The 14,881-nt window shown below is 62.8% G+C and overlaps 1 protein-coding gene across 3 annotated transcripts; it reads right to left on the bottom strand.

Moving 5' to 3' along the window:
• Window positions 1-310: 310 nt before the first annotated feature.
• Window positions 311-10,177, bottom strand: Crlf2 (cytokine receptor like factor 2). Of its 3 annotated transcripts, none has more exons than XM_087210798.1 (9): window positions 10,029-10,177; window positions 6,797-6,902; window positions 5,099-5,259; window positions 4,741-4,874; window positions 4,281-4,443; window positions 3,482-3,596; window positions 1,826-1,910; window positions 1,467-1,688; window positions 311-825 (listed from the first exon to the last, which is right to left on the bottom strand). In XM_087210798.1, exons 1-9 carry the CDS (start codon window positions 10,117-10,119, stop codon window positions 553-555), a joined length of 1,350 nt encoding a protein of 449 aa, XP_087066924.1. In that variant the 5' UTR covers window positions 10,120-10,177; the 3' UTR covers window positions 311-552. The 3 variants fall into 3 exon arrangements, with proteins under 3 accessions (XP_087066924.1, XP_004867362.3, XP_004867363.3); XM_004867305.4 differs by having other exon boundaries at window positions 1,530-1,688; XM_004867306.4 differs by lacking the exon at window positions 1,467-1,688.
• Between the last annotated feature and the right edge of the window lie 4,704 nt (window positions 10,178-14,881).

Here is a 14,881-nt window from a genome sequence, read left to right as displayed (position 1 = left end):
TATGGCCTCACCTCCAGGCGTTCGTGCATCTCCCCCCCACACACAGGCACTCATCACGCCACAGACAGACACGTGTGTACACAAATGCACAGCTGCATACACCCGCCGACACACGCATGAGCCTGCAGGCGCACAGAGACATGCACACTGCAGGGCCCCGGGAGGGGAGAGAGCATCGCTGACTCGCTGCTTCCGGAGAGAGCAGCCTGCCTCGTCCTTCCTGCGGGGCCACACCCGGGGCTGGGGGTCACATCACAGGGGAAGGAGCGACCGGTGCCCGTCTGTGGTGCAGCCACTGCGGGAGACTGAGTCAGGAGGGTCTCAAGTTTAAGGTGAGCCTGGGCCACTTAGCCAGAGAGCTGGTCTCCAAATAGAAGCAAAGAGGATCAAAGAGCTCAGGGCGAAGCTCAGGGGTAGAGCGCTTTCCCCACCATGCTGCCCCCTGGGTACAATGCCACGGACTGCAGAAGGAAAGTGAACAAGAGAGTGAGGTGTGGTGGTGCCTGCCTGTCACCCCAGCCGCTCAGGAGGCCGAGGCCGGAGGATCGCAGTTCACAGCTTCATGTAGGCGTTGTCCGTCATCATGAACGTGAAGCCCGCAAGAGAGACCACGGTGCCACCCTGGGGGTCTCGGGGAGGGTGCTGCGCGGAGCCCACGGAGGCCTCTTCCTCCCTTGTGTGTGGGGACAGGGGCCTCGTCACCAGGGGCAGCTCCGCGTCCACCCTGGACACATGGACCTCCAGCGTCTGCTCAGACCCAGGGTCCTGCTCCCCGCTCGGCGGCTTCTTCCATGGGGCCACGTCCTGGGTGTCGGTGATCCACTCCTGCAGGGGGGGTCACTGAGTCAGGATGAGGGACGCGGGCTCCTTCGGGAGCCCCCGGCAGGTTCCAGGAGGTCTACAAGGTGACCAGGCTTATAGACGTCCCAAGACCATCCCCATAGACGTCTGGGGTGGGGCCCGGGGTGACTGGGGGAGGCAAGCTGAGCCTAACCTCCCTCCCTCTCTCTCTGTCCCTCTCTCTCTCAACCCCCTGAGACCACTGCAGCGGCCGACCATGGACTGAGCCCTCTGAGACCAGGAGTCCAAATCAAAGTCTCCTCCTCTTTTACCTTTTCTCCCCTCAGGTACTTTGTCCAGCAACACAAGTCTGACCACTACATTAGGAACCGTTGGGGACTGGATGAAATGGCTTAGAAGGGTCCCACAGATGGTCCCCAAGGCCGTCCCGATACACGGTCCCCCGGTGGCCATCCGCACAGACCACTGCATAGCACCCTGGGTGCCCCTGGGGAGCCGATGTCCTTTTCGGGCAGGTGGAAGTCACCATGTCTCGAGGGGACTCGGGTCCACAGCGCAAGCACCCAGAGCTGCCCTGAGTGTCCCTCCCACCTCCCGGCTTCCTGTCCCTTGCCTCCCGCCGAGCCCCCAAACCTCATCTCTCTGCCTGAACCTGTTCTGCACACCTTCCCCGTCTCTGGCAGTGCACCCAGGCCCCGTGACTGTGGAGCTGCAGCCCGGAACCCTACATTCTCTCGGGGGGCTGCGCCGTTCTTCCGTGAGGGCTGCCTTGTGCATCGCAACATCACGTGCGATCCGTCCGTCCGTCCGTCCGTCCGTCCACAGGGCCCGTGGCAGCATGGAGGAGCATGGCAGAACATTTCCCACGCGTTTCTCTCCTCTGCTGTCTAAGGGGTTTACCGTGTCACCCGGGGCCCTGCGGGTCGGCGAGCAATCGGTGCTCCCCTCCCCGGAGTGCGAAACTCTGTCCGCATCTGAATGCCCGGAACCTGAGCAGGGGACCCGACCGGCGGGTGGCAGGCACCTGGAAGTCCCCCTGGTGGTGTTCGAACAGCCCGGGAAAGGAGCCCTTGGGGTCCGGCACGCTGGGCATCAGCACCCTCTTCACCCTGGAAGGAGCACAGTGAGAACAGGGCTCTGCGTATGCACGGCCGCACCCCAGCACTTGGGAGGCTGAGGCAGGAGGGTCGCAGTGTAACCGCCACGGGCGACGTAGGAACCTAGCGGGATCCTGGCTCAAAGGATAAAAGAGAGAGGGCTGGGATTCCATCACAGGGTGATTTTCCTGGCAGCCTCAGACGAGGGACGTAGCTGATTTTCCATCTCTACCGAGTGGGTAGGTTTCATCCGACACCCGGTTTCCTCCCAAATGCAGGAGTCTAAACTCACTTTATTCTGCCGTTCACTTCTGCCTGAATCCACCAGCTTGGATCCGTTTCCTTCTACATTTAATTTCTAACCAAATGCATGTGGTTGGGCACATTTCTCTCTGTTGTTTTACTTCCCTCAAGGCCATGGAATTAGACAGTTGTTATTTGTTTGTCTGTTTTTGGTACCGGGCGTCAAACTCAGGACCTTGTGCTTGCGACACAGGCTCAGCGCCAGAGCTAAATCCCTGGCCGGTTTGTGTTTCAAGACAGGGTCTCACTGTGCAGCCCTGGCTGGCCTTGAACTCGTGGCGATCCTCCTGCCTCAGCCTCCCCAGTGCTCGGTTTAAATACTCTTTTGTGGCGTGTGTGGGTGGGGTCAGACCCATTTTCTCGTGCAGTGTGTTTCTCCCCGGGTCTGGAGGCTGAGGGACATCTTTCATTTCTACCCACACGCACAATGTCTGGCAGATTTTCTTCTATTTAGCTCCTGTCAGTGCAACCAAGCGATGCTCAGTGCTTCGTGCTGCTGTTTATGTCAACCTAGGTGGGCAGAACTCGATCACTTTTTATGGGCCTGGGGGCTGCATCCAGAGCCTTGGGCATGACCTGCATCCCCGGCCCTTTGTATTTTTCATTGTGAGATGGGATCTTGCTAAGTCCCTGTGTTGCCCAGGCTGGACTGGGACTTAGGATCCTCCTGCCTCAGCCTCCCGGAGTGCTGGATGAGGGGCCTACCAGAGTCCCTTCCCGCAGGGCCAAACTCTGACTTTAGCAGCAGACTGTGTCCCCGGCAGACACCATGGAGGGCGTTCACACACGGGGTGGCCCAGCTACCTCAGTGTCAGCCCCGCTACTTGGGAGGCTGAGGCAGGAGGATCGCTGCTCAGTGAGACTCGGTCTCCACATGAGACACGACGAAGTCTGATGCAGCATGGGCCCAGCAGGCGAGGCCCTGCTTCCATCCCCAGCTCCACAAAGAGAAGAAAGAAACTCAAAATGCACAGTGGAGCCAAAGAAGCCAACCAGGAGCTCCGGCAACGACTCTTAGTACCGAGCACGCTGCACAGTGCTGGCCTCGTGCTCCTGTGGGACTGGGCTGGTTTACACCAGGGTCCCCTCACACACATGGTGGCCTCGTGGAATTATGAGAGGCACAGAGTCAGGAGGCAAACAGAGCTTTGTAGCCCCACCGTCATCGTATGGGACGGCACATGGGAATGGTTGCTGATTGACTCTTTGTTACGTGAAACACAACTTACTGCCACCCCTGCTTCTGAGAGGTTCAGGCCGCCCTCCTGCACGGTCCTCACCTCTGCGCCTTGCACACAGCCAGGAGCAGCAGGGCCACGGTCAGGAGCGACACCAGGCTGCACACCAGGAAGAACCGGGGCCATTTGGGCAGCGGGGGCCACTGCAGGCAGGAATCTGGGGTGCAAGAGGAGCACTGTGGGCTCAGTGCTGGAGCTGGCAGGGGACTCGGGGACGTGGGGCTTGGGCGGCCCAGGAGTGGGTCAAGAGCCGCTTCCTCTCGGTGCCCCGGGGCGGGGTACAGGGGACCAGGGTGGGGGGCACAGGGCTCAGGGCCGGGTGCACGTGGGGAGGAGCCTGGGGCTAGGCTGTGAAGGCCCAGAGGGGGATGGGACACCTGCACCCACCACCAGCTGTCCTCTGCAGTCCTGTCCATCATCTGTCACCCATCCACCTATCCATCTAGGGTCTGTCACCCATCTATTACCTGCCTATTATTCATCTGTCCATCTGTCATCCATTCTGTCCATCTTCCTATCATCCACCCACCCACCCGCCCGCCCATCCTGTCTGCCTGTCTGTCTGCCTCCCTGTTCCCTGTCTGTCACCTCGGTTTCTGTGTCCACCTGTCTCTACGCCCCGTGTCCATATGCATACGTGGTCCACCTAAGGTCTATCTTTCCTGTCCATCCCCTTTTCTGTCCCTGTCTCCCTGAGGTCCCCTGTGTCTCCCTCCATCCCCTCCGCGTCCCCCTCGAGTCTCCCTGACCGCCATCTCCTCTGTCCACTCTGCTCTCCCTGTGCCGCTGCCCACACACGTGAAGGTCCCGTGATGGCGGAGTCGCCGCGTGGCCCCGTCACCTCGGGGCGCAGCTCCCTGCCAGTGGGTGACCGGAGACCAGTCGCTGGGGGATGCTTCGGAGCCGTAGGAGGACGCCTGGGTCAGCACCCTGGCCCGGAAGGAGTGGCAGTGCCCCAGGTCCAGGCCCTCGATGGTCACGTTGCACAGCTCCGCCACCCTGGACTGGGGACGAATCGGACAGGGCGGTCGGGGACAGGAGCCGGCCTTCCGGGTGGCAGCTGGGGGACGTCCTCTCTCTGTGCGGGCTGAGCCAGGGCTGGGCTGGGACTTGGGATCGTCCTGCCTCGGCCTCCCGAGTGCTGGCATGACAGGCCTCTTGTTGGTCAGATGCATGGGTGGATGCACGCACAGCAGGTGGGGTGGGCTCGGGCGGTGTCGCTGCAGACCCTGAGGGTGGAGCGGACCCCCGACCCCCAGACCCGCAGCCCTGGTGGGGACGTGGGTGCCACTGCAGCTCACCTGCCACCCGCCGTCGTAAGGCGTCCTGTGCTGCACCTCGTAGAGCAGCCCACTGTAGGGCAGGCCGGGGCACGTCACGGTGACAGCGTCCTGTCCCCACAGGAACCGCAGGTCTCGCGGGGCCCTGGGCTTCACTGGGAAGGAGAGAGCGCAGGAGACCCCGCTGCCTCTGCCTCCTGCCTCCCCTCCTTCCCTGGACACATAAAAGTGTCCGGCGGGGCTGGTGCGGTGGGGCACGGGAGGCGGAGGCAGGAGGATCTCCAGGGAGGTCATCCCAGACCAGCCAGGTGGGAGTCCCAGGGCCCAGCCCCTCCCCGAGAGCCAGGGCAAGGACGCGGCCGGGGCGGCGGGCGCTCACGGTAATCGGAGACCCAGCGCTGCATGGCGAGAACACGGCGCGACCCGTTGTGGAGGCAGAAGTCCAAGACCCGGTCGCCCCCTTCCACGAGGCACCCGGCCGTGAGGCCGCACCGGACCAGGTAGCGGGTGCACGGCGCGTACGGCTGGTCGTCCTGGAACCTGGGTGGGCGGAGGGGACACCGGCGTCTGGCCCGGGTGGCTGACGGCCACTGCTTGGTTCCACAGCCGGCCGTGGACTCGGGGTGGCCACGAACTCCTGGAACCCAGCGACCGTGGCCTCACGAGGTACAGAGGAAAAGGCACAGACGGAGCAGGAGCCGCGTGGAGACAGAGGCACAGACGGGGGCGCTGGGGCCGCCTGGAGCCCCGGAGGAGGCAGAGGCAGGAGGGCCTCCCGGGAGCCCGTGGAGGGAGCCCGCCCGGACCACGCCCGGGTTGTGTGCGTTTGGTCTGCACCGCGGGACACCGCCGGCTTTCTGACGCGAGCCCCGCCCCAGGAACCCCCCACAGCGGCCGCCTACTTGCCTGGGGAGCAACCCAGGGGCTGGGGCTGTGCTCCCGGGTGCCCCAGGTCGGGCCTCTCTGTGGCTTCCTGTGGACCGGAATAACACGCCGGCGGGCCACACCCTGCCCCTGGGCTGCCCCGCCCAAGGCAGGCGGGCTTCACTCCCCCAGTCTCGAATCTCATCTCGCTGCGGCGGGAGCCACGGACTCAGCACAGCCTCCCTCCCGGGAAACCAAACTGGCTGCTTCCCGCCTGCCCAGCGGATGCCTCCCAAAATGTCCCTCTCCCACTCAGGTCCCCTGAAAAGGACTGGCAGACGCCCAGCCTGGGTGTCATCACCACTCGCCCAGAGAGGAGTGCCCGTGGGGAAACCCCTGCCTCCCCGGGCAGCCTGGGGGTGGCGCCCCCAGGATGCAGCGAACCCCCCCCCCCGCCCCCGCGAGCCCAGCCGCCCGCCCGTCCGCCCGCCCGTGTCCCTGAGGGCCAAAGGCCCCTCTGCCTCACCAACGAGGGGTCTCAGAGAGGGGAGAGAGGGCCGCACCCTGACGCGTCCCGGGGAGCAGGGCAGGGGGACCCCCTGGAAAGCAGAGGAGGCTCCCAGTGCGGCCCAGTCACCCTGATGGGGAGGAGGTTTCTGGCCTGTGGTTGTGCTGAAAGCCACACACCTCACACCTGGACTTTGTTTTAGTTTTTGTTTTTGGTATGGGGGATCGAACTCGGGTCCTTGCGCTGGCGCAGCAGGCGGCAAAACCACGGAGCTAAACCCCCGGCCTCCACCTGAACTCTGTGGCTTTTGCCGAGGGGGCATCTACGAGGCAGTTAGTTTATCCTGTGATGCCTGGCTAAGGGGTGAACAGACGGGGAACAGGAGGATGGGTGAGTGGGTGGACAGACACATGGACAGACAGGCAAACGGATGCATGGGGGAGTGGATGGAGGGGTGGATGGGTGGACAGACTGACAGACAGGTGGATTGACGGATGGATGGGTGGGTGGATGGATGGATGGGTGGACGGATGGATGGGTGGGTGGATGGATGCATTTGGTAATGGACGGATAACTAGAGTGGTGGATGAGTGGATGGGAGGATGGATGGATGCATGCATGCACGGATGGGTGGATGTGTGGATAGCTGGATATGTAGAAGGAAGGACAGGTAGCTGCACGGGGCTCGGTTCCCCGGGAACTTACCTGTAGAAGAAAGTCAGGTTGGTCCCTGTAGCAGGTACGGTGTTGTTCCAGGTCACCTGCACCATTTCAAAGTTGAAGCAGATGATATGAACCTGCAGAGTTTCTCCTGGGTGGGCAGAGGCAATAAAGAAGGTCTTGAGCAGAGGCTGGACAGGGTGGGACGTGCAGCAAGGGTCACCTGCATTCCTGTCACTCGTGTGTCTAGTGCTTCCCAGGGAAAATCATGGCTGGGACTCCTGCAGACAAGCTGGTCACCATGGCCATCACCCAGGCCTGTGGCTTTGCTTTCTGAGGGTGGAGTTATCCAGAGTAATTGTGATCTGAAAGCATTACATGGAAAGTATGGAAATATACGATTCATGAGGCTTAAATAAGACCCATTACAGCATGTTCCTCTAACGTGGGAGAGAGGCAAGGACTTAGCATACCTGAGACTCTGGGTTCAATTCCCAGGACCTAGATAGCTAGAGGGATGGAGGAATAGGTGGGTGGATGGGTGGGTGGATGGATGAGTGGGTACATGGGTGAGTGGATGGATGAGTGGATGGATGGGTCAGTGGATGGGTGGATGGATGGGTGGACCAGTGGGTGGATGGATGGACAGGTGGATGGCTGGGTTGATAGATGGATGGGTGCATGGATAGGTGGATGGGTGGATGGGTGGATGGGTGGATGGGTGGGTGGATGGATGGATGGATGGGTGGATGGGTGGATGGGTGGGTAGGTGGATGGATGGGTGGGTGGGTGGATGGATGGTGGAGGATGGGTGGATGGATGGGTGGATGGGTGGATGGATGGATGGGTGGGTGGATGGATGGATGGGTGGATGGGTGGATGGGTGGGTGGATGGATGGATGGATGGGTGGATGGGTGGGTAGGTGGATGGATGGGTGGGTGGGTGGATGGATGGTGGAGGATGGGTGGATGGATGGGTGGATGGGTGGATGGATGGATGGGTGGATGGGTGGATGGATGGATGGGTGGATGGATGGATGGGTGGGTGGATGGGTGGATGGGTGGGTGGATGGGTGGATGGGTGGATGGGTGGATGGGTGGGTGGATGGATGGGTGGATGGATGGATGGGTGGGTGGATGGGTGGATGGGTGGGTGGATGGATGGATGGATGGGTGGATGGGTGGGTGGGTGGATGGATGGGTGGGTGGGTGGATGGATGGTGGAGGATGGGTGGATGGATGGGTGGATGGGTGGGTAGGTGGATGGATGGGTGGGTGGATGGATGGATGGATGGGTGGATGGGTGGATGGGTGGGTGGGTGGATGGATGGGTGGGTGGGTGGATGGATGGTGGAGGATGGGTGGATGGATGGGTGGATGGGTGGATGGATGGATGGGTGGGTGGATGGATGGATGGGTGGATGGGTGGATGGATGGATGGGTGGATGGATGGATGGGTGGGTGGATGGGTGGATGGGTGGGTGGATGGGTGGATGGGTGGATGGGTGGATGGGTGGGTGGATGGGTGGATGGATGGGTGGATGGGTGGATGGGTGGGTAGATGGATGGATGGGTGGGTGGGTGGATGGATGGTGGAGGATGGGTGGATGGATGGGTGGATGGGTGGATGGATGGATGGGTGGGTGGATGGATGGATGGATGGGTGGATGGGTGGATGGGTGGGTGGGTGGATGGATGGGTGGGTGGGTGGATGGATGGTGGAGGATGGGTGGATGGATGGGTGGATGGGTGGATGGATGGATGGGTGGGTGGATGGATGGATGGGTGGATGGGTGGGTGGATGGGTGGATGGATGGATGGGTGGGTGGATGGATGGATGGGTGGGTGGATGGGTGGATGGGTACGTGGACAGATGGGTGGATGGATAGACAGATGGGTGGATGGGTGGATGGATGGATGAATGGATGATTGGATGGATGGGTGGTTGGGTTAGTGGGTGGATGGATGGATCAGTGGATTGATATGTGCATGGGTAGATCAATGAATAGAGAGGAGCTGCTGATAGTAGCCGAATGAATGGACAGATGTTGTAAAGGAGTCACGCACGCCACAAGACCATCCCTGGTTCTGGTCCCAGAAGGATCTATGAACAGCCCTGCCCCAAGCGTGAGAAGCACATTTACTGCTGAAATGCTTTTTTCTAAGAGGGCTTTGTTACAAGGCACGGGGCTGCTTCCTGTGTGGCCGGCCAAGCCTGGCCAGGCCAGTCCTAGGCCTGGGTCCGTCCCGCCCCGGGCTTCCCCAGGAGAAATGCGTCACCCCGGCCGGCAGATGCCCCATGTTCCACTGAGGAAGCAGAAGTGTGGCTGAGCCGCCTGGGGGGGAAGCAGGGGCGGGCGGAGGCAGAGTCTGGGCACAGGAAGTGGCTGAGGGGCCACTCTGGGTTCTGGGGCTTCCAGATCAGCTCTGGGGTCCTGACAGAAGCCCTCATGCGATGCTATTAAAACCACTGCTGGGGTTTTCTTGTTGGCTAGGAGCCCGCGAGGAGGCATGGTACTCAGTTCTGTCTCATGCCTGGCCGGGGCTCCCGGACAGGGCAAACCGAGGGGCACAGATCACCAGCTTCAACCTTCCCGTCCGGAATAACAGAAAGGAGGCTGGTGCAGGACGCACGCCTGTCGACCCAGCACTCGGGAGGCTGAGGCAGGAGGATCTGCCATCGAAGCCCAGCCAGGGCAGCTCAGTGGCTCGGTGAGGCCCTGCCTGGCTTTCCCCGCAGTTTTGCCCTCTCCCTGGAGTCCCCTGGGTGGGCGGGCGCGGCTCTGTCCCAGCTGTCCCAGGCGCCCCGGCTCCGTCGGGGCTCCACAGACCCGCAGTGTCCTCGGGGGTAGACGGGGCGGTGTCTCCCCCACCGCAGCCTCCCGAACCCAGCTCCAGGCTGGGCGTCCAAGAGGAGAAGGCGGGCTCGGGACCCGCTTCCACCTGGCCTGGCCTCCCTGCCAAGGAAACGCGCCGGGAACAGGGTGCCTGCTGCGATTTGCACTGTCCTGCCTCAGCCTCCTGAGCTGGGGACGATGCCCAGGCTGTGGGCCCGGGAGGTCCGTGCTGCTGGGAGGCAGGGCCAGGCGATGCGGGGAACCTGCTCCCGGCAGAACCCACCCTGATGCTGCAGCACAAAATCCCGAGTTCGATCCCCGGTACCCAAAAAATGAGTCACTTCCGGGCACCCTGGCTCCTCTGGAGGCTGAGGCAGGAGGCGCTCCCGGGAACAGAAAGAGGCGGGAGCAGGCACAGCCCAGGTCCCGGGTCCCCTTACCGGCTCCTGTGTCCTCTGGGGCCGTCGGGTCCCCCAGCAGCAGCTGCAGCAGGATGGCAGCGGCTGCCCGAGCCCACACGTGGGTCCCCATGTCCGCGCCGCACCCAAGGCTCCTGACTGACAGCGAGGTCGCCCCCGGGGGAGGCGCCCAGGGGACTGGGGAAGTGATCCGTGGGCAGGAAGCCGTCATGGCTGATTCTACACTGCGATACTCACCAAGGAGAAGAGGTTGGGCCGGCTCGGTGGAGCGGGGAGCCGCGGCTGCTGTTCCCAGCACTGGACGCTGAGGCAGGAGGGCCTCGGACCTTCAGGGAGCCCCTGCTCAAAATGAGCTGGAGGCCCGGCCAGGCCGGCCCAGAGGGACACTCGGGAAGCTCCAGGACGACACGGGGACAGCTGGAGGCAGCGGAGGGGCAGGTGGACATGTTCCCATGGGAACAGGGACATGGACGCCCCCTCCAGCCAGGACCTGAGAAGCCTGTGTGGAGACTCGGTGTTCATTGATTGACTCTCTGACCCCCAGGACCTCAGGCTGCAGCTGCATTTTGAGACAGGGTCTTTAGGAGCTGTGAAGGTAAACTGAGTCCTCAGGGTGGCCCGGACCCCACCGGGCTGGGTCCTCCTGAGAAGAGGACGGGAAGATGCGGACACACACAGAGGGACGCGCGTGTGAGGACACAGGGAGACCAGGAGCCAGGCCTCGGAGGAGCAGGCACTGCCCACACTGGGCCTGGGCCTGCAGCTCTGGGACGGGATGGGAGGCGTCCACTGTCTCAGGGACAGGGCGGGGGCTTTGCTAGGGCGGCCTGAGCTCATTAATATAAAAAGACCCTCCTGCCTCTGCCATCTCCTGAGGCTCCAGGCAGCCCCTGAGAAAGCCGTACGGCAGCTCCTCAAAAAAGTTAAAGGTTGAATGGCTGTATCGCGTAGCAATTCCACTTCTAAGAACAGCCCCAAAAGAATGCGAAAAGGACCCAAAGACTGGGGCACCCACGCCTGTGTTTGCTGCTCGTGAACAAGCTGCTGCCACCCGGGGAATTTCTTCAGGTACTGGGAGCTCGGTGCAGCCAGGGAATGGAATATTACCCAGCCATGAAGAGAAGTGTGCATCCGGGGCCTGGCACAACTTGGGTGGATGCTGAGTGAGAGGCCAGATGTGAAACGGTGACTCCTACAGGGTCCCCAGAGCCCTCAAATTCACAGGGACACAGAGCCCAAGGCGGGTGCCCGGGCTGGGGTCAGAGCCCGGGGATAGTTCCAAGGCATCTGATGGAAGCCCGGGACACCCCGGAACTGCACCCCAAAAGGTCGAGATTCCGGTGACTTCTGTGCGGCAGACACTGAACCACAATAAAATCTTTTCTTGGGCTGGGGATTTAGCTCCGTGGTTCTGGCGCCTGCCTTGCAAGCACAAGGTTCCGAGTTCGATCCCCAGTGCCAAAAAAAACCTTTTCTTTGCCCCAAAAAGTAGGTTTTCCTCCCTGGTACAGGGAAAAGTTATTTTCCGGAGCCGGAGAAGGAAGACAGTTTGGTCAGGCGGGAGCTCGCAGAGGGGATTTCCCGAGGCCGCACGCGGTGACATTCTGGGGGCCGGACGTCACCCCCGTCACGGGGGTCTCAGTTCCTCTTGCGGCCGCCTGGGAGCGGGGAGTGTGCTGCGGAGTCGCCCCAACTCCCGTGTTTATCGCGGCAGCCAAGAACTGGAAACAGCGTCAGTGGCCAGGGGCAGATGGAGAAGACACACGGGTGGAATACTACGCAGCCAGGACAAAGGCGGGCGGGCTCCTGCACTGCCCGCACTATGCGTAGGACTGGGAAGCACCGTGCCCAGCAACCAGCTGGGAGCAGGAAATCAAGATGTCACCACCCACCCGCGCCTGGTGCCCTGCACACGACATTGCGTAATGAAAGCAGCCGGAGAGGCCCAGAGCCCAAGTCCGTCCCTGCCTCAGTATCCCCCGAGGGGGTCACAGACACAGGCATGCACTTCCCCACGGCAGGCCTCGGGTCCAGAACCCTTTCCCCACTAGGTGCCATGGTACACACCTGTGACCCCAGCATTTGGGAGGCTGAGGCAGGAGGACCCCCTCAAGTTCAGGCGTTCCTACTCTTATTTTTGAGGTTTCTCCTCTAGGAGAAAACGTGCCTGGCTCGCTCCACTTCCCAGGACGGTCTCCATCTGTTCCGCTGCCCGGGGCAGGATTTCCTCCTTCGTGGCTGCGTAATACTCCACTCTGCAACTATACCGCATTTCCTTCATCAGTCGCAAGCATCCGGGGTGGCTCCTCAGCTGAGCTATTCATTGACTGACTTGTCTACATTTCTCTCTATTGCCTACCTAGCCATCAGCTGTCTATCGACTCACTGATTTTCTGCTGGTACTGAGAATTGAGCCCAGGCCCTTGGCGTTGAGCTCCAGCCCGACAGCCCCGTTTTTAAAGTTTGTTTTTTGTTTTTTTAATGTGGATTCAAGGTCTCCCTAACGGTGCTCAGCGGCCCGGGCTGGGCCTGAACTTGCCATCCTCCTGTCTCAGCCTCCCAGAGTGCTGGGGTGCCAGGCGCCACCACGCCCCACGAGTGATGAACGTGGGCTGAACTGGGATGACGGGGTCTTTCCAGCTCGGGCTGGGCAGGGTCCCCGGAGACTGAAAGCTTGAGGAGCCCCCGCTGTGGCGAGTGGAATCCGGGTGCACCGGCTCCGGAGTGATGGGAACTCGGGGTGACCTGGGGGCGCTGGGGCGAGCGCTCGCTCGGGGCGGGGGGCACACGGCTTCCCAGAAGCCCTTACAGCAGCAGGTGGGGTTGGCGCGCGCGCCCGGGAGCCCCGCACAGGGAGGCTGGGGCGGGAGGGTCCCGCAGCCTGGACTGCAGCGTGGGCCGCGTCTCAGACTCAAAGCACAGCCCGAAGCCGCCCGCACCCCCTTCCCGCCCGAGGCCTGAGGCCCGAGGCCCGCAGCCCGGGGCGGCGCCGAGCGGATGGTGGGGGATCCAGGCCGGGGCTGCGGCGGAGGAAAAACAGCAGCTGCCGAGCGGGCTCTGCCGGCCGTAAACCCCGCCCCAACCCTGCGGGAGCCCGGCTGCGCCCCGGAAGGGGACTCGGCGCGCCGGGGGTGATGCGGGGCGGGGCGGGGCGGGGCGGGCTCCAGCGACCCCAGGGGCGCCCCGGAAGGTGGCTCAGGTTGCGCACCCCGAGGCGGTCACCGGGCGCCCGGCCCTGAGCGTCCCGTCCCGCAGGGGCCCGGCCCGGGTCTCTCCGCCCTCGCAAACCCCGCTTCCCCCAGGGACGGTGCAGGGGCCCCGGGTCGCGACCCCGAATTCCAAGCTCGGCTGCCGGGAGGAGCGGAGGGGAGGGGCCGCATTCCTGGGATTCCCGCGTTCGCCTCGGCGCCCGGCCCCGCTGCAAGGAGCGGGCGCCCCCTGGCGTCCGAGTCCGAGACCCAGGCTGGGCCGGGCGGGCGGCGGACGCCACCGGCTGCGTCCCGAGAGCTCTGGCAGCAGGCAGCGCCCCGGGCCTGCTCCAGCCCCTGCGACCCCGACCCGACGCGCGGACCTCCGCCCCCAGCCGCTTCTCACGTCTCGGGCGGGGCCTCGCTGAGTCACTGGGCTGCCCGGGCTGAACGCCAACTGGGGACCCTCCCGCCTCGGCCTCCCGGAGCGCCTCTTCGCACTGGTTTCCTGCACACTTCCCCGCCTCCCCGGCTGGGCGCACCCCGAACCCTGACGCTGCACCCGGGACACTGCAGGGGTCGCTGGCCGGGAAGAGCAGAGGGAAGCCCCGCAGAGCGCAGACTTCCGGTTCAGGGGGCAGAAGGAAGCGGCAGTCTAAGACCCAGCCTGTCCTGTGTGTCGGGGTTCGGGGCTCGGGGCGCCCTGCAGCGCTGGGAGCGGGCGGGGTCTGGGGGGACAGAGCAGCTCGGGGTTCCTGGGGCTCCCGGGCGTCCAGGGTTAAAGGCATCCGGCTTTCTGGAGTCCACTTCCTGCCCAGCTGGGGAACCCCGGGCCCCGGGTAACCAGACGCAGCTGCGGATCCTGTGTCCCAAAAGGTGCCGCTGCTTTTCTTTTTCCTTCCTGCCTTTCTCAGCCTTTCCGGCTGAGGCAGGAGCATCTTGGCTTTGAGGCCGGGCTGGGCTACACAGCAACATCCTGACACACATGCACAGCGTCCCCTCTCCGCCGCCTGCCTGAGGACAGCGGCCCCATTGTCAGACTGGGTTAGACATGAACCCACTTGGCCATGGGCCACACAAAGCTTTTATGGCAGCACAACTCACGACAGGTAAACCTGGGAAGCATCCTCTGTCGACAGGTGAACGCATAAAGAACGTGGTGCTGACATTCCACGGAATACTATGCTGCCGTGAAGAAGGATAAGCGTGAGTCATGTGCAGGAAGATGGACGCAGCTCGAGACCCTAATGCTAAGTGAAATAAATCAGACACACAAGCTTCAGTATCACAGGGTCTCTCTTATAGTGAGCGATGAGCAGCCGGATGCACAGATAGGAGAAGACAAACAGCAGAGGGAGAGCAATAGGAGATGGGTGGAGGCCCTGACAGATGAACAGAGGGATGGACGGCAGGGGGACAGACTGACAGGCGAGGGCAGATGATACCGACGGACAGAGACATGGCCGACAGGCAGCAGGCAGAGGCGGCACCGTGTCCTGGCAGGGACCGTGGGGTCCGAGCAGCATCGCCCCGGGGCTCCACCTCCTGATCCGAGTGTCCCCGAGCTTGGGGCCGGGGCAGCGAACCCCAAACTTGAGGACACCCCAGCACCACCCAGCTAATCCACATGTCCATCTGTTTCCAGGCAGCGTCTCGCTGTGCCAAGTCACCTGGGCTGGGCTCCAA

Source organism: Heterocephalus glaber, unplaced genomic scaffold, assembly GCF_053883595.1.
Source record: "Heterocephalus glaber isolate CG9 unplaced genomic scaffold, H.glaber_assembly_v1.0 deba00001204, whole genome shotgun sequence".
NCBI classification, from domain to species: domain Eukaryota; kingdom Metazoa; phylum Chordata; class Mammalia; order Rodentia; family Bathyergidae; genus Heterocephalus; species Heterocephalus glaber.
This window is presented reverse-complemented; position numbering and strand designations above follow the sequence as displayed.